Source organism: Melanotaenia boesemani, chromosome 20 (genome assembly GCF_017639745.1).
Source record: "Melanotaenia boesemani isolate fMelBoe1 chromosome 20, fMelBoe1.pri, whole genome shotgun sequence".
Lineage (NCBI taxonomy): Eukaryota > Metazoa > Chordata > Actinopteri > Atheriniformes > Melanotaeniidae > Melanotaenia > Melanotaenia boesemani.
In genome coordinates, this window is record NC_055701.1 from 11,443,123 (window position 1) to 11,461,041 (window position 17,919).

At 39.7% G+C, this 17,919-nt stretch overlaps 2 protein-coding genes across 6 annotated transcripts; one reads left to right on the forward strand and one right to left on the reverse strand.

Moving 5' to 3' along the window:
- LOC121631357 (sodium/bile acid cotransporter-like) lies at positions 1 to 8,198 on the reverse strand. Of its 5 annotated transcripts, none has more exons than XM_041972217.1 (6): positions 7,960 to 8,198; positions 1,952 to 2,386; positions 1,657 to 1,861; positions 1,008 to 1,186; positions 478 to 592; positions 1 to 335 (listed from the first exon to the last, which is right to left on the reverse strand). In XM_041972217.1, exons 2-5 carry the CDS (start codon positions 2,338 to 2,340, stop codon positions 523 to 525), a joined length of 843 nt encoding a protein of 280 aa, XP_041828151.1. In that variant the 5' UTR covers positions 2,341 to 2,386; positions 7,960 to 8,198; the 3' UTR covers positions 1 to 335; positions 478 to 522. The 5 variants fall into 5 exon arrangements, with proteins under 5 accessions (XP_041828151.1, XP_041828152.1, XP_041828149.1 ...); XM_041972218.1 differs by having other exon boundaries at positions 1 to 338; XM_041972215.1 differs by having other exon boundaries at positions 1 to 338; positions 478 to 677.
- A 1,887-nt stretch (positions 8,199 to 10,085) lies between these two features.
- LOC121631629 (protein max-like) lies at positions 10,086 to 17,419 on the forward strand. The gene is made up of 4 exons (XM_041972634.1): positions 10,086 to 10,250; positions 13,102 to 13,209; positions 15,894 to 16,017; positions 16,098 to 17,419. The coding sequence occupies exons 1-4, from the start codon at positions 10,215 to 10,217 to the stop codon at positions 16,280 to 16,282; spliced, it is 453 nt and encodes a 150-aa protein (XP_041828568.1). The 5' UTR covers positions 10,086 to 10,214; the 3' UTR covers positions 16,283 to 17,419.
- Positions 17,420 to 17,919: the final 500 nt, after the last annotated feature.

The window sequence follows — 17,919 nt, forward strand, 5'->3', positions numbered from 1 at the left end:
AACTTGTGATTGTTACTTGAATTTCTTTTTTAAGCTTAAGCAAGAACATTTGCAAATCCATTGGCCAAAAGGACAAATACCAAATGTCATTATTCTAATGAGCTTTTTATTACAATATTGATCACATTGTAGGCTTGATCAAATAGAAAATGAGAGTTGTAACGGTTGAAAAAACTTTTGGAGTCTTTCGGTTAGCATCACAGGTCTGATAAATGGTGACACATTAGCATTAAGTGACTGTTTCCAAAGCTCATCTCATCAGTGGCCCTCTGCGGTCATCTATAATACTGTCACATCCTCTTGTTGAGCCTCATCGAACGTCTGTATTCTTGTGTCTGCTTAGGAAAAGGTTGATATTAAACTCCTAGTTTGTTTAAGCTAGATTAAAAAAAACGGAAAGCTGCAGGTGTTTTGCATGACTGCATGTGCTCGTTTCTCTTTACTCCAGAAAAACATGCAGACTGCTGTTCCACTTACCCGCAGCTTGTGGCTTGACTGTTTGGTAACATCTGAAACACAGGGCTAATAGAAGGGCCTCAGTACACTGGAATGTGATGTATAACAGAGGGAAGAGAAACATGGGTCCAATGACCTGTGGAGAAAAGGCCACTTTAAGAATGGCGGTGCACAGCTGGATGTTTTGACAGCCTGTCTCCATGGAAATGGTCCTGCTGCATCTGAAAGAAGTGGAAAATTTTTCTTGCATAATTTACGTTTACTGCTCAGATGTGCCTGTTATACTAAATAAATAAGTATGTAGCAAAACCCATGGCATCTTTAATGGCATGGTCCCATATACTCCCCTACTACTGTGAACCCAAGTGCATCTCACCTATGGATGGCATTGAAATAAGTGATGGTATATTTTTCAAACTATCCTGATAGACTACCTTTTAATCTCTGCATTGAAGAACATACTGCATATTGCCTAGATCTGGTCAGATGTTCTCTTGCACTAAACACACATGTGAAAGACAGAGAAGTGTGCTTAGAGTGTTTTAACTTACTGAGGATTGAGTCTGCAAATGACAGACATGACATATCCCAGCATGAAGCCAATCAGAGGCATCAATGCAGCCACAGAGAGAACATCCGACATGAAGATCATCCATAATACATCCTTGACTGCAAGACTTGAAAGGATTGCAAGTGTGATGCTGGAGATTATCAACATGCTGAGACCAGCCTGTCAATAGAGCATAGACATATTACAAGGATAAATTCATCCCCTTTAAGTGTAAGTTAAATTGTGTCTGCAAAGTGTTCCTTTTTTGTTCTCAGCTGCAGCAAACATCTAAAAGCATTAAGATCTGGTCTTTATTAACAGAGAGGGGCAAATGGTCTAACACTGTTTAAACCTTTCTTTTATTTTGAGCACAAATTACTCCCATGTGAATAGCTTTGTTAAACATCCTTTCTGAACCACAGGCCTTTAGGCCTTTTCCACAGAAGACATTATGATGTGTTAGAGTGTTAAAACACAGGTGAACATGATAAATAGTATGATGATTAAAACAGCTGGGGATTTTTAGCCATTTTATTTTATCTTTGGGGATTTAATTGTGCTGTCTCACTTTTCTACTATAGAAAGTCAAATCACCTGCTGTAAAAAGCACATATTCTGGTGTAGGCTTGTTCTGATTTCATAAGGCTTACTTTTTTGACAGTTGATGAGTAATTTGGTTTGTAGTGATTGATGAGAATGCCAATAGCAGAAGGCACCAGGGTGAGCACAAGGGCGGTGATGATGCCGATGTACGGCACAGCATTTTCCAGACCAGTAAAGCCTTGACTGAAGATGTAGAGCAGCAAAGGCATAAACCCCAAGGCAGAGATGCTGGAGCAGGTTGTCATGACAATACTGAGAAGAACATACATAATTAAAAAGATCTAAAAGTTTCTCTATAAGTGCTACGTGCAAATTAAGACCAGTGCATCAATGAAGGTTTACCTGAGATTCATGTCACCTTTCACTATTAAGGAAAAGATGTTTGATAAGTTTCCCCCTGGACAGCAGCCACAGATGAGCACAGTCAAAGCCTTTATGGAATCCATCTTGAGAAACTTGGCCAAAGAAAAAGCAGTAAGAGGCATGATGCAGAACTGGGCCAACAGTGCAATGGCTACCCCTTTTGGCTTAAGGAGATGGGCCTTTATTTTAGAGATTTCCATTGTACAGCCAAGGGAAATCATAGTTATGAAGAGGATGGAGATGGTTATAATATTTATTGCTGTGTTCATGGGTCTGGAAATGTTCAGGATACCCATGCTGCTGTTGCTAGATATGTTTCCGTCATGATAGACGTTGCCTGTTTCCACGTAGTCTTGTGTCACGTTCATTCCAGAAGTCCTTCAAAGACCGTTTCTACTGTCCCATAGATTTAATCTGTCACACAAATGAAATGCATAAATGTTAAGTTTTCACATTTGTTTATAAGAGACATGCTGCCACCTTTTGGAAAGATAGGAACTGTTAAGAAAATTCAACTGCATGACCAGAATTCAGTCACAAAAGAGACTTGGAGATGTGTTGGAATGAAACACTTAATATTCGTCGCATGTCTTTCCACAAGAGCAAAACAGTCACTTTGGGCCTTGTGTTGACTATTACGCTTTAGTAAAATCCTTGAATAAAGACAACAAATATAATTATAAAAAGTCTTATTTTTGTACACTTGTGTAAAATATAGAAAGTTTTATAATGAAGTAATTTTTTATATTTTTTTACTTTGGTTCCTTTAACATCTAAAGCAGCTTGGACGGAGAAGAAAATTTATCTTTTGTTTTTCCCAGTTCAGGAAAACTGGGTAACAACAGCCTGTGTAAATCACTGTGTTACTGTCAGGGGATGTTAATTATGTCACATTACAATTCCAGCTTTACATGAAATCCCGCTGGACTGCAGGATTTAGTGGGATTTATTGGATTGTAGTCTGGTTTTTGCACTCAAGAAATTTCCTTTAAATCTCAAAATTCAATGTCATAACCCGGCTCACGGCTACAACAAAACAACGCCAAACAGCAAATAAGGCCAATTATGATTATTTATTAACGAAAAGTTAACCATGGAGTGTGACTGTCTGCAAAATCAGAAGTGTAGGTGCGTGCATGGTTGTGTGTAAGAATATAATGAGTGCAGTGTGGTATGGTATGGTGTAAAACTAAACTAAAAGTAAAACAAAAGCAAGGTGCAGCGGGCGCAGGGGCCGTAGGCGGGTCTTTTATACGCGCAGTGAGTCGAGCCCTTGACGCACGCACGCACAACCAGGTACACTCCAACTTCACCTGCACACACACATAATTAAAGAACACGGCCACAAAGAAGAAGGGGCCGTGACACCCCCCCCCCCCCCCCCCCCCCAATAAAGACGGGTTCTCCCCATGAATCACCGAACGAAAAGTTAAATACCAAAACGTAGTGCCAAATGTGCATAGTTACCCAAAAATGAGCCACCATTACCACCACCACACCGAATAACCCGTCCTCAGCCATTCCCAACCACTCTGGCGCCTAGAGGAGAAGAGAGGGCGAGAAACAGGCCAAACAAAACACAACAGGGAACCATATACTATTCAACAGGTGCCCCGTCCAGGTGGTACAAGATGGAACATCCCCAAACAAAACAAGGGATTCATAAATCACCCCGGACAACTCACCGCGTTGGACTCAGACAGACGGGACAACAAATGGTCCATGTCATTCAAAGATCCTGCGTTTCTCAAACGGCCACATAATAAGCCAGAAAGTTTCTCTGTCACGGTGTAAGGACCAGAGTAGTGCGCCCGCAAAGGAGAACCCACCATAGATGTAAGAGCGAACACCTGGTCGCCAGGAGTAAATACACGGCTCTCCGCTCCACGGTTATAAGCCGTTTTCATCTTTTCCTGGCACACATGGCACGTTTTAATGAATGCAGACACATCAGTCTTAACCCTCGGCCAGAAAAAATATTTGAGAAGACCCAAATAGGTTTTACGCACACCAAGGTGACCATAGTCATCATGTGCAACTTTAAGAACAGCAGCGCGGAATTTAGATGGAACTACCAGCTGGAAAACAACATTACGCACACAGTCACCCACGAACGTCTACTTCCTGAACAACAATCGATTGTGCACAAAGTATCTGTTTGCCATACTCGCTATTGCTACCTCAGGGACAGCAAGACCAAAAGCATCCTTCAAAGATGGATCATTTCGCTGCTCTCGGACCAACTCCTCGTGAGACACATTTAAAGGAAAGTCCGCCACAGACAAAACAACATCACCATGGTCAGGGACGGCATCCAATTGAGCTTTACGCACAGAACGCCTAACTGTACAAGCTGAAAACACCTCAGTAGGCGGAGACAAAATACTCCCAGGAGCAGATGGAGACAGCGCGACCACAGGTGAGGCTGACACACATCCCCCACTGTCACCGACAGGAAAACCAGCCCCGCGCATGACAAGAGGAGCATCGGACCAGACACGGCTGCCTGCCAAACCATTGCCCAAAACAAAATTAACTCCATCCATTGGCAACGCTGGCCGCACGCCCACAGACACGTCACCCTGCACAAGCTCACAGTCCAAAACCAATTTATGTACCGGGATGGGAAACACCGTCAAACCCATACCTCGACTTAAAATGTAATCACCGGTTGCAGTGCTGGAAGAAAACGGCAAAACCGAGCACACCACAAAAGAATCGTACGACCCGGTGTCCCTCAAAATCCTAACAGGGGTCTTCACGCCACCTGCCAACGACAAAAACCCATCCCTAATAAAAGGATCATACGAAGCCAGCACGCTGGGATCACACAAAACAGACGAGGTGCCCTCATGGTCAGTCTGTACAGCACAGGTAACAGGAACAGCCAACGCGGCCGGTTTCACGCTGGTTTGCGAGATTCTATCCTTAGATTTCAACACCGGACAGTCCGCCTTCCAGTGGCCCTTCTCAAGGCAATAGTTACACACGTCACCCCCATCATGCCAGTTAGGAGGGACATCACAACGACGCACGGGCCCTGCTCGGTGCCCATCACCTGCATTAAGCCCATTATCATGCACAAACAGGGGCTTATGTGTCAAAATATAATCGTCCGCCAGTGCCGCGGCCACAGCTGCCGTCTCAGCCTTTTGTTCACATATGTAAGTAGCCACCGCGTCCGGCACCGAATTCTTTAGCTGTTCCAAAAGAATTAGCTCACACAGTTGCTCATAATCCTTAACGGACGCAGCTGAGCACCAGCGCGTAAAGTGCAACCTCAAATCCCGAGAAAACTCCAGGTAACTCTGACCAGAGGCCTTTCTGCACGACCAAAACCGCTGTCGATACGCCTCAGGCACCAACTCATAGACCTTTAACACAGCCACCTTCACCTTAACATAATCTTGGCTATCCGACGCAGACAGTGCAGAAAACGCCACCTGAGCACGGCCCACAAGAACGCACTCTAACAAAAAGTGCGCGCAGAACTGTCCCATTTACGCGCCTCGGCCAAACGCTCAAAAATGATGAAAAATGAATCCGGGTCACTCTCCGAAAATACTGGCAAAAGGCGCAAGTTACCAATAACATCGAAAGTGTCGGCAGGACTTCCAGAAGAACCAGACAATGAGCGTACCGTACTGTCATTGCGTCTGCTCTCCCTAATCGACTCCAACTTCACCCGTTCGATTTCAAACTGCAGTCTTAACAATTCTTTCTGCTGCTCAAATGTTAAGCCTGGAGGTAACAAAGTCGCATCTGGTAAGGAAGCCGGAGGTTTGGCCAAAAAAACACCCTTCTCAATTAAGTTAGTAATTAATATGGCCTTAAAATTGTCCTTTGTTTACTGTCAATTTCAATGTCATAATGTCTACCAATTTCAAGCAATTGATCTTTGGTACATTCATCCAGAAATTCTACAGTGGGAGAGCTAAAAAACAAACAGAAGAGCCACCAATGCAAGATAAAGCGCCGACCAAAAGGCACCAGACAAACAGCGGCAGACCAAAAGCCCCGCTACCTGACCTGCCTAACTAAACTTACCTATCACCAAGCTCTTCACGCAGATCAGCGGCGGGTATTTACGCACCGAAAACACCGGGTACGAGAGGCAATCTGCACAGACCACCCCCCCAAAACACCGCGGACGTGCTCCCGAGATTACTGCTTGCGCATCAAACACTAGCCGCGTCCCCGCGACACTATATATAAAAAAAACAAACAAGCGAAGCCCAAAGGAGCAGCGTCCTTTTCCTAACCAGGACACAGGCCTGCAGATGAAATGATAAGGTGCACAAGGCAAACACTTTACTCACCTTGGTTTACTGAAGTTGGGAAAAACACTCTTCCACTCCCAGCCAACAAACAAAGGTGCATCTCCCGCTCCTAGCAAACAAAAAGGGCATACACCCAAAGGCACCGTCCCCCAGGCAAAACCTACCAAAACGTCAGAGTGACGTCACAGTGGTGCCCCCCCCCAAAAAAAATAACACCTGTCCGCGCCCAAACACCAAACAAAGAACACCCAAATCAGGCCCACAAAAACGGACCACCGAAAGGACAACGCACAACCCGGGCGCACAAAACCAGTCCACAGCAACCCGAAGCAGGTAAGGACGAGCCCCCATCTGTCATAACCCGGCTCACGGCTACAACAAAACAACGCCAAACAGCAAATAAGGCCAATTATGATTATTTATTAACGAAAGTTAACCATGGAGTGTGACTGTCTGCAAAATCAGAAGTGTAGGTGCGTGCATGGTTGTGTGTAAGAATATAATGAGTGCAGTGTGGTATGGTATGGTGTAAAACTAAACTAAAAGTAAAACAAAAGCAAGGTGCAGCGGGCGCAGGGGCCGTAGGCGGGTCTTTTATACTCGCAGTGCGTCGGGCCCTTGACGCACGCACGCACAACCAGGTACACTCCAACTTCACTTGCACACACACATAATTAAAGAACACGGCCACAAAGAAGAAGGGGTCGTGACATCAAGCAGAAATATAGATTATATCATAAACCAAAACAAAAAGCTATTGTTCCGAAAATATTTTTTTTTATTAATCTTGTCCATAATTTCTGTCTGACCCAGAAATTTGCATGAAGTGATAGTTTGCTGTTATTTTTTCCCAGATGTCTTGAAACCAACAACTTTTTACCCTTTGTGTAAAAAGGTTTTACAGTTTTGAAATCATCAATTAACTTGGAGAAAGTGGGAGATGTGCACATGTTAACAACAATGTAGCAACAATTTATGTTCTGCATGCAAAAAAAATGTACATTTCTTTTTGCAACTGATGAAAATACTGACAGGTAATTCTACTGTTACTACTATAGTAGGTCCAAATTAATTCTAGTAATAATCATGGACTGTACAAACAAGATTGACATAGTCACTTGATGTTCAGAGTGAACTAAAAGCTGGTTCTAGAAACTCCCATTCAACAAACAAAGCACTAACGTAATGAAATTTACAAACAAGCCATTGCAGTGTCATGAACTGGATTCATTTTTTTTTATCTCTGAGCTATGAAAATAGCCTCATAATCAAATGCATATAAGACCTTAAAGGTTTTGCCCCATGGATAGCCAACTAGTTCTACCCTCAAAGTAACAGCTCAGATATAACTGGGTGACATTGTGGTTGCTTCTCATATACTCACAACAATAATTTCTTCTATCTAAAGTCTGTATTTTGTTCTAAAATGATTGACTATATAATATTGTAATAATGTAACATCTACATGATAAAGAGTCTTGCAGTTGAGGTTAAGTGCCACTGTTTGCTGTGTTAAATCAAACTGGCTGCATAGACATCATTGCATTTATGAATGATCACTATTTGCTCCAATCAATACAGATTTTTTGCCCACTTCAGTGCAAAAATACAGATAAGTTTCATTCAAATCCACAAATACATTTTAGATCAAATTTAGATTTAAAATCCAGATGTAATGATATAATAAGTAGCAAGGCACTTTCTTACCTTCATTACAGTTCACCAGCTGCAGTATTAAACAGCGTTCACCCACACACTCGTCTCAACGTTGGCTCACATTCTTGTGTCTAACCCCCTTTCTTTGCATTTGAGCCCCTCTGTCACATGGTCTCTTAACAACATGCTGAGTGTAAAAGCTTCGATCTGCTTCACAAGAAACCAACAAATAACACATTTTGAACCCTTGATTTAGGTATTTACAAGTTCCAGGAAGTCCAGCCTCTTTTCTTTTTTCCATTTACCGGAATTTATGTGGCACCAACTGCGGGTTGCTCACTACTATTTCTCTTTTTCACTGCACTGTGGGAAAGTTTGGAAGCAGTGAAGTTGATTATGTGGAAAGAATGTTGTTGCCTCAGTACACATACATAAGCACTCCATTCATTTAACCTAATTTGGATTTTAATTATTATTATGTAACCATCCAGAGGATTGAGTTTGCTTTGAAGCCCTATCAGTGATTTCCAAAGGAAGGCTTTAATAATTTGTGACTGAGGAGAGTAGGAAACACAGGTGGCCAGATATGTTCATTATTACTCAGATATTATTGGTAACTTTCTTTGTGAGTCCAAAAACTGAGAGAAAATATAGGGATATGAACATCTGTTGTTTAATGAACAAGTCAGCCAGATTATAAAGAAAAACAGGTGTAACTTTGTTGCTTTAGTTTTCATCAGAAAGTTGTCTATTTAAGAATATCACCATCTAGAGGTGGAAATTAGATTACTTTCTTGGCCTGTGAGAAAATGTGAAGCTGAGCTTAACTGAGGGTGTACTAAATTGTTTTAATCTCTGGTTAAACCAGCACTATACAGAACTAAGGTTTACAATTCATTTATCTTATATAATGTATTTTTATTCAATTATCTGTATTTTCGTTAATAGTACACGCTCTTCTGTCTTCAGCTAAGATAATAAAATGCCCAGAGTTTTCTAATAAAAATCCACTAATGCAGTAAGTTGCCAATCACTTGTGTTTCAGTTTGTGCTTTAAAGGATCACCAAAACAATCTGTGAACAAGGTTTTATTTCTGTGATTTACTTACTTACTTTTCTCTTCAAATTGGTACAGTGGGTCATTAATTTTGAATATCTCCAACTTGCTTGAACACTGCTGCTGCCCAGTCTCACTCTCCATTATTGAACTGGGGAAGGTCAAGTTTAACTACTGTATTTGCAAACAATAACTGAAAATAGCAGATTAAATGCTTTCAAGAGTTTGGATTACACTAATCCACAACCAGTCAGCATTGAACAATGGTATACATGGGCAGGGCCAGTTGTATTATTTTTGTTTTAATCTGTATCAGTATTAAGGGTTTGGGTGAAAATAGGAGGTTTTTAGAGTTTTGTAAAGAAAGAATAAAACCAAACATTGTGCAAAACATCACTGTTGGTGACTTCTTTTCTTAAGTTAATTGAAAGTGATGCAGTGCTTTCTTAAATATCATCCATATAAGACAATGAACATTTCTGAAAATAAAGCAAAACTATGTAATGCTGCAGTATGTTTGTCAACTGTGATGCTTTTGCTGCAGAGGCTATTTAAAGGTCTTATGGAGGCAAATGAGCAGCTATGGATGGAAGGTGGGGGAGGGCAACTGAAGTGAGCAAGGCCGCCATCTGCTCTCATAATCATATGCTGGAAGAAGTACAAAAGCCTTGTTGTTGCAGTACACCATCTAACAATATTCACTTGACATCACACTATGGCACGAAATCACGCTAGCATTAAAGGTTATTTTTTAGAGAAATTTGTTGTATTAGGTGTAAGTGTACAGCTCCAAAGCCAGTCAAAGTTATTGGAATCATATTGATTAAGTTACATTTTCTGATACATTTTCTAACGTGTAATTTTGAGTATTGTGATCTACAGTACAGCAGCACTGACAGCTCTGAGGGTGCTGTGTTTGCAACTTGTAGAGATAACTGTATATATAGCTGTAGGCGCGTCCAAATCTCCGTGCTTTAGGGAAATGTAGTTGTATTTTCAGTAATAGCCATTACACTAACAGGGCTATGTGAAAAAGGTACCACATTTCCCAGAAGGCGTCGTTTTATTGCGCCTGCGCTGTGTGTGTTTTCCCGTCCATGTGTAGGCGAATCACGTGTAGAAAACCCGTTTATCGTCATGTCTCTGCTGTAGCAGAGCTCCGCGCTATATTGTATACGCCTCCAGTTGTCGCTGCACTTTGTTTTGACAGCTGTCTGTTTTCTTTTCTCTTACTTTTTTTAACCGAAGAATGAGTGAAAACGATGACATCGAAGTCGACAGCGATGTATGTGTTTTAGTTTTCTCCACAAGTAGCTAGCCAGCTTATTAGCAGAGCAGCAACTTAAACATTTCTTCCAGGCAAAGCTATCTGTTTCTGCTAGCGAGCTAGCTAGTTGAGACTCAGCTAACGCTAGATTTTCTGAGTCAAATAGGAAAACAGCTACACGGAAAAGTTTTTTATTGCCGGCTTGCAAATACAATTCGTACACGTGTATGGTGAACAAGCTGCGTTGCTTTGTAGCTTGAAAGTACAAAACAGCATCTCTGTAAATAAATTAACAGCACTGGATACCTCAAGGTTGCCCAAATTCTTTTAACAAACTAATCAGTTGCGCTATATATATATTAAAAGAAAATTAAATGCCTTTTTAAACCATTAAAAATAGTTTTTTTTTTAAAAGATTGAGGTTAAGTTGAAGTTGCAGATTAGCAGAAAACGTTATGCGACAATCATAAACAGTTAAGCTGTTGCTGCACGCAAGGTCAGCTTATCAGAGTGATGCACGACGAACTGTTTAAATATGCTGTTCCTTGTTCAAATACTGATTTCATTAAACACGTCGTTTTCCTGAAATTGATTGGCATCGTTTTAAAATGATAGGAGCTCCTATACAACATCCCGAACGTGGTAATGCCTAGCCTAGCGTTAGCATTGACTTGTTCAACAGACTGTAGCACATAATCTGTTAAAATGCAACACCGCTTACATATATATTATCTTCAAATTGGACATTGATTGAAATAGATGTATTACGCCCTTTCACCCACATCACTAATTAAGCATACTAGCATAGAAAGGGCACGAAGTACTCGATGTCCCCTCCAGTACATCTCGTATCGCACGTATTGCCAGATCTCTCTGCACACTACCGTTGCACTCCAGTAGGGCTGCACGTTGCGGGGAAAGCAAAAAGGCACCAATATTGTTAGAGATATTTAGTCTTTTTTTTTTTTTTTTTTTTTTTTTTGCTTGTTTGTTTTTTTTATGAAAAGCTGCGCAAACTAAATGTATACAAAATACTTTTTTCTCAAAGTACTTCATTTTAAATTAAAATTCAGATTTATTAACATTTTATTAACATTATCATTTTCTGTGGGGGAAACACACACACACACACACACACACACACACACACACACACACACACACACATATATATATATATATATATATATATATATATATATATATATATATATATGACCTGTGTTTTCTATAGCTGAAATTATCCCATATAATTGGCATTTCTGATGTTAAAAAATAATTATTCTGTTTTTCACTCACTTTCATATACAGCATATGTTCATCATAAACAACAAATTTTTGTAAACAAAATGTAAAAATAGGTTAATCTGAGTGTCGTCAGACAGACGTCTCTTGTAGAAGACAAATAGACAAATAATTTGAGCAGAAAACATTGTAGCTCAATGTGTCCCTGTTAGTTAGCCTTTCTTAAAGGAATATTTATTTTCTTTTTAAAATGGAATTGTGTGTTGTACATATCACCCCTTTTAAATAAAATTGTTTCATAAAGAACTAGCAGCTGAGGCACATTTTTACATAACTTTGAACGTTACTTCCAGTACCTGTTTGAAACTTCTGTGTATATTCTGAATATCTGTAGAGGACCACAATACTATAGAGACAGTTTAGCTTCACAAAAACAGCAAAAGTTGGTGTGAGTTTTCTGTAATGCTAGCCAGTGTTCCAAATGCTAACTCTTATTAATAAATGGCAATGTAAACAGGAGTTATACATGCTGTTCTCTGTCTGTATATGCACATTCATTGTCATACCTTCGATAAACAGTGGTCTCCGTTTAGAGGATCCATAAGGAATCCTGACAGTGAAGCTAATTGCTATAATTTAAATTAAAGTAAACTATACAGAGGTAATAAATGAAGTGAGACTGGAAGCCCAACACATCTTTTTGTGTGTTTAGTTAGGCCAGGCTTTATAAGGGGGTGTGTCCAGCACTTGACAATAAGGAAAGGATGGAAAAATGTTAAGGGCAGTATTTTTTAGACTCTCCTGAGACATTTCCTTGGTTGGCTATGAATTGTTCATTAGCTAAACAACACCAGCTGAGGCCAGAATTTAAGATTGAGTTAACAATATAAAGTGTATAAATTAGCAGTTTTTGTGAGCTTTCCTGCTCTTCAAAGCATAACAATGACTTATAAAAACTAACTTATTTTCCTTGACAACAGCTAATAAGAGCAAGGTCAGAGGAGGCATACTTTTACTGTCAAAAACGAGATAAAAGACACATGCGCGCACACAGGTTTCCATCAGAGAACAGAGTGCACGTGTTGGAAAACACGTCAACCAGCTGAAAATTAAACAAAAATATGAGTTTTCTAAATTCTCCCAGGCAGTCGAAGATGGAAGCATCTTGCTTCAGTGAGGAGCAGATGGAGTATTTCTCCTGCTCCTGTGTTACGCCAATAGCATCACAGTCGTCACGGCAACACACACAGCTGGACAAGCTGGATCGACATAACTGAAGGAATTTGAGTCGAATTACAGCTTTAAATGGATCCATTATTCTTTGTAGGTTTTATTAACATCAACACGCTATTTCAGATCAGAACTTTAAGAATATTTAGAATATTTGCTCTGAATGAAACACTTTCATCAGGTTATTTAAAAAGTTTAACTTTTTTCTGTCTTGAGTTTTTTTTTTTTTTCTTTTTTCCATCATATAATTTCTGGCTCTGAATCTGGGGAAACACTATATTGTTATGGGGCTTCAGAAACGAACGTGGATGTGTCAGATCAAATTATTACAGTAATAATAATAATAATGTCCTTCCAAATCATTCCTGAATGAACTCTGGTTGTCTCTTTGCAGGCAGACAAACGGGCACATCACAACGCGCTTGAGCGTAAACGCAGGGACCACATTAAAGACAGCTTTCACAGTTTACGAGATTCTGTGCCTTCATTACAAGGGGAGAAGGTGAGAGAAAGTTGATGTTGATATGTTGAATTGAGTGATTTTGAATTGGAAACCAAAAGCTATCATGTTAGTTAAGTTAGAGTTTAGCTGCCTTTATACACATTTTATCTTATGCTTGCACATACAGTTAAGTTTAACCTGACTAGGTCATTTAATAATACTGCTTTCCTTTTACCAGTATACAAGGAAAGGAGGGGAATCAGTTCATTGGCAGATGTATGTCCAAGTCTGTTATTGTAGCTGATGATAGGCCCCCTTGTCTGCTCATTAGGGTTAGCCTTTTTCAGGTTGACCTGTTACATCTTGGACAAAAACAACTGACAAACTATTTAGCTGACAAGAAATTAGTACCATATCAAGCAACAAACTAAAAGCTTTTCAGCTCTGTGCATTTCAGAAGCACTTGGACTTATTTTTCAAGTGACATGAGTTGTTATTGGTTTCTTCTCTTAATTTCTAGTTAAAGCCCAAGATGGGGACTGTGGAGCATATCCACCATTTTATATAAAAGTGCTTGTCTGGCGATCAAAAATGGGATTTAGTATTTCAGTGGCACTAACATGTTATTTTAGAAGTTTGGATTTAGTTGGACTAAGTTTTGCTTTTTCTTTCTCTAATGTTATTTGACCCACCGACCTCATCATGTTTGACTTAAAGTTGTTTGCTTTGGTTAAAATTTGAATCCCTGGCTTTCACAACGCCAGTGGTTCCCAAACCTTTTCTGCAGGGCTTCCTTTCATTTTCAAGTATATGCAGAAATGTGCCCTAAAATAGTATTGTTTGGCAAAGAAGTAGTCTTCAGTTTATTGGCTGCTTCTGCAGTTAAAACTATATAATTGAGGGAGGGAAGTACTAATTTCTGTGCTTTAGTGTGAGGATTTTTAGACGTGGAAACTCTGCTTGCTACTTTAAATGAAGTGAGTTGAGCATTTGACGAGATGGATGCTACTTTAATAAAACAACTATCGTTTACAACAGTTGAGTTAGTTATTTCTGAAGAAATCTACTTGCTTTTCAGTGTGAGAAGTCCCTAAGTGGTGTTGTAACTTGATAATATTTTGAGATAGGACACAGTGTGGTCTCTTCATTACCGTCCATTGTACTGGTCACTCCCAGGGCCTTGTCATATTTCCCTGTCTTTTATTGTTAAGGGTTGTATAAATAATTGTTGTAAATTCATCATTGTTTGTCCATTGGTGTGTTCACAAATTTGGCCATATTTTGCTAGCAGTACAAGAAGTATTCTTTTTGTGTAGCCTAGCCGCGCCCCCAGAGTTTGGGAACCACTGCTGAACACTGTGGTTGAACTCCTTCGATGTTTGGATCAGAGAGCTTCTTCCACTTCGTGTTGGACGAGTTGCCCCCATGTGAATGTTTTCTTGGTTTACAGTCTGCTGAACTTGTGGCTTCAGAAAAGGAGTTCACAATAGAAGAGGTCACAGAGGTTACATGTATTTTTTTTAAAGTGTTTATGGTTCAAATTATTCTTGTCAAAGCATTAAGAAAACAGCTGCTTTTAAATCTGCAGATCAACAACTTAACTACACTTAACACTGAGTTTCAGAATTCCTCTGAATTTGCTTTCCTTTTCAGAGTGTGCACAAGAAGTTAAGGTCAAACAGCACCGGTTATGGCCAATATAAAATGCCGTTTTTTTTTTTTTTATGTTTGGTTGTTGCAGCGTGTCATGCAAGACTGTTCAATACGATATGTGAGTTTCTAATCAAGATACATGGTTTGGGTGGGTTTTGTGTGTGTTTTGTAGCAAAAGTGGCCTCAGTTATGTCTTTTTCCCATCACTGTAAGGGAAAATACTCAGCAATGATCAAAGGAAAAAAATGATTTATTTTTATTCCACAGCCTATTAAATCATATCTGCTATACCAGAAGACTACACAGCTTCATAAACCATCGATCCATGCTGATCCATAGACAATAGACACTTTAAATAAATAAAGCTAAGTGTGGTTTCCTTCTTTCTAGCAATCAACAAGTTATATTTACCTGCAACATAAATGTGACATCATGGCTTTTAACTCAAACAGGACTCAATTAAATTGTGAAACATGCATGTTTGGACAGTTTAATGAAAGACAAACAATGTTGCATTGACAAGAACAAGTATAGAGTCTCCTCTGGTTTCTTAAGCTGTCATAACAACCAGCAGCCACCAGCACTTTCGGCTAAAGGTCATTAGGTTTGCACATTGGTGTATAACACCAGTAACTTGACAGTTTGATTGACATAAGGGGGCAGCATCACATACTCTTCACTTCTTTTGCTGTCTATATTTCCACGGCAACAACATGATGCACCTGACTGTTAATTGGCTTGGTGTGCTCAGGTGTGGGATAATAGCAAAAAGAAAATAAAGGTACCTATATTCAGCTTAATAATTGTAGATTAATTGGTCTGCCTCCCAACAAAAAGTTCAGTTGGCAGTAGCATAATTTAGTCTGCAGAAGTGAGGCTGCTTCTCTCACTCAATTATTTCTCACTCAATTATTTCTGAACTCTGGAATATTTTTTTAACTGTAGTTTATAGTTTAGAATAACACACAATGTACATATGTTGCACTTTTATTGAGTTTGTACCTTTTGTTTGTTTGATTGGTTATTAGAATAACATATCCTGTGTAAGTAAAGACTCGGCAGCTTTGTTTGACATTGTTGCTGTTCTACAGGCTTCCCGAGCACAGATACTAGACAAAGCCACGGAGTACATCCAGTTCATGAGGAAAAAGAACCATACCCACCAGCAAGACATTGATGATTTAAAAAAGCAGAATGCACTGCTGGAGCAACAGGGTAGGCTATGAAATCAGGAAAAAAAAATCAGTTTTGATGTGTCCTTTATTCTTTTACCAAATTAGTTTTTTTTCTTGCAGTTCGCTCTCTGGAGAAGGCCAAGGGGAACACTCAGCTCCAGACAAACTACTCCTCTGACAGCAGCTTGTACACAAACCGCAAAGGGAGCGCAGTATCGGCCTTCGACGGCGGGTCCGACTCCAGCTCAGAATCAGAGCCAGACGAGCCACCCAACAGAAAGAAGCTGCGCATGGAGCCCAGTTAGACTCGGGTGGCCTTCCAACTGCACTGTTGCGACAGACTCTTTTTACCCACCAGCCCCAGCTCCTCTTACCTGCCCGCACTCGCTCCCACCTTCTTGATGCCAGTCCAGGAGACAAGGTGGAGACTGTGTAGAGAGGTGCTATTACTGTATGTACAAAATGCTTTGACCCTCTTGTAACCTCCTGGCAAGCGTCCCGTCACACTTTTTGTGGCCGAGCAACAACTTTTAAGATCCCCACCAATGAGGCAGCTCTGCAGTTTTGAAGGACTAAAAGCTTTTCAAACCTCATAACTGTTCATAATCAAATGTAGTGATGGCATGTTATGAGGCTTTAGTAAAGCTACCACCAGTAACCTTCCCTTTCTTTTGGTTGTTATGGACAACTTTTGCATTCTGTAGAAGTTGTGAAACTTAACCACCTTTGATGAAATGGTAATTAGGGTTAGTTTACCTTTTTAATAGTCATATTTTTCCAGAAAAGAATGTGAAGTTGCTTTTGGAAAATATGTTTGGTATGCAAAATGCAATCCTCCTCATTCAGTGTAGGTGGCTGATGTTTTCGTCTTTGAAATGTTTGTGTATTCAAATTAATTCCTCTATTTATAGTGAAGCACCAAAATTAATTTCTTACCCTTGTATAGTATATTCGTACGTCATGTCCATTATATTTGCCCTGAGAGCAGGTCAACCTCCTGTTCTAGAGGATTTTCACGAGTTCAAATATTTATTTTCCTGTTTATTCTTAGTCCATAAAAATGTGGGTATTAAAAGAAATCCCCTAATTGATACTGAATGTTACACAATGCAGTTAAAGGGCAGTGAAATTTCTTTTTCTTAATGGAAGTCCTTTTCAGTGTGTAGTATAAAACACTGTATACTCTTAAATGGTGTCAGTTCTGCAAAGAAAAGCCTTCCCTTGATATATTTGCCTGTGCTGGGAAAGTTTATCTTTTTTTTTTTTTTTTTTTTTTTTAGACTTTTTTTGCAGAAGTAAATTAGTGTGTATGTAATCTATATTTGTTTGTTCCATTCCATGGAAATTACAGGTATGTTGTACATACTGCCAACGGTTGTCTTGCAAGTTAAGGCATACCTTTATTATAAGACTATAAATAAAAATATTTTATCCTTTTTGGATATATTTGTGGCTCAGTGTGTTTTAATGAAATCTTCTGATGGCCTTTGTATTGTAGACTTTCCAAGATACTAAACTGGAGTGGGATTAATCATGTAGCTGCTGCTTCTTCATTTTCTTCTTTTTTAAAATGTAATTTTAGACAGTTAGCCTGTAGAAACACCAGGACATGGATGCTTTTATGGAAACTACCATTTGGGGTAATTCATGCCATCACACAATGTTAACATGATGAAGTTAAACTCAGCCACCTATGTGTCCTTAGACTCCTGTTGCAGGAAGCCGTCTGTTCAAGGATGCAGGTTGGGTGCTGCGTTTTGCGTCGTACAAAATTACAGTTATATCGATGCAAAATTAGTATTATGCACCACAGCTTAAATTAATTTATGTGGTTTTATAAAACAGAGTGCTTTTAAGTAAATGAAGTTGACCGAAAGACAGAAAAATGTTTGACCTACTCGCTTCAATGCAATGAACGCAATGGACTCTTCTGGGTTAAAAC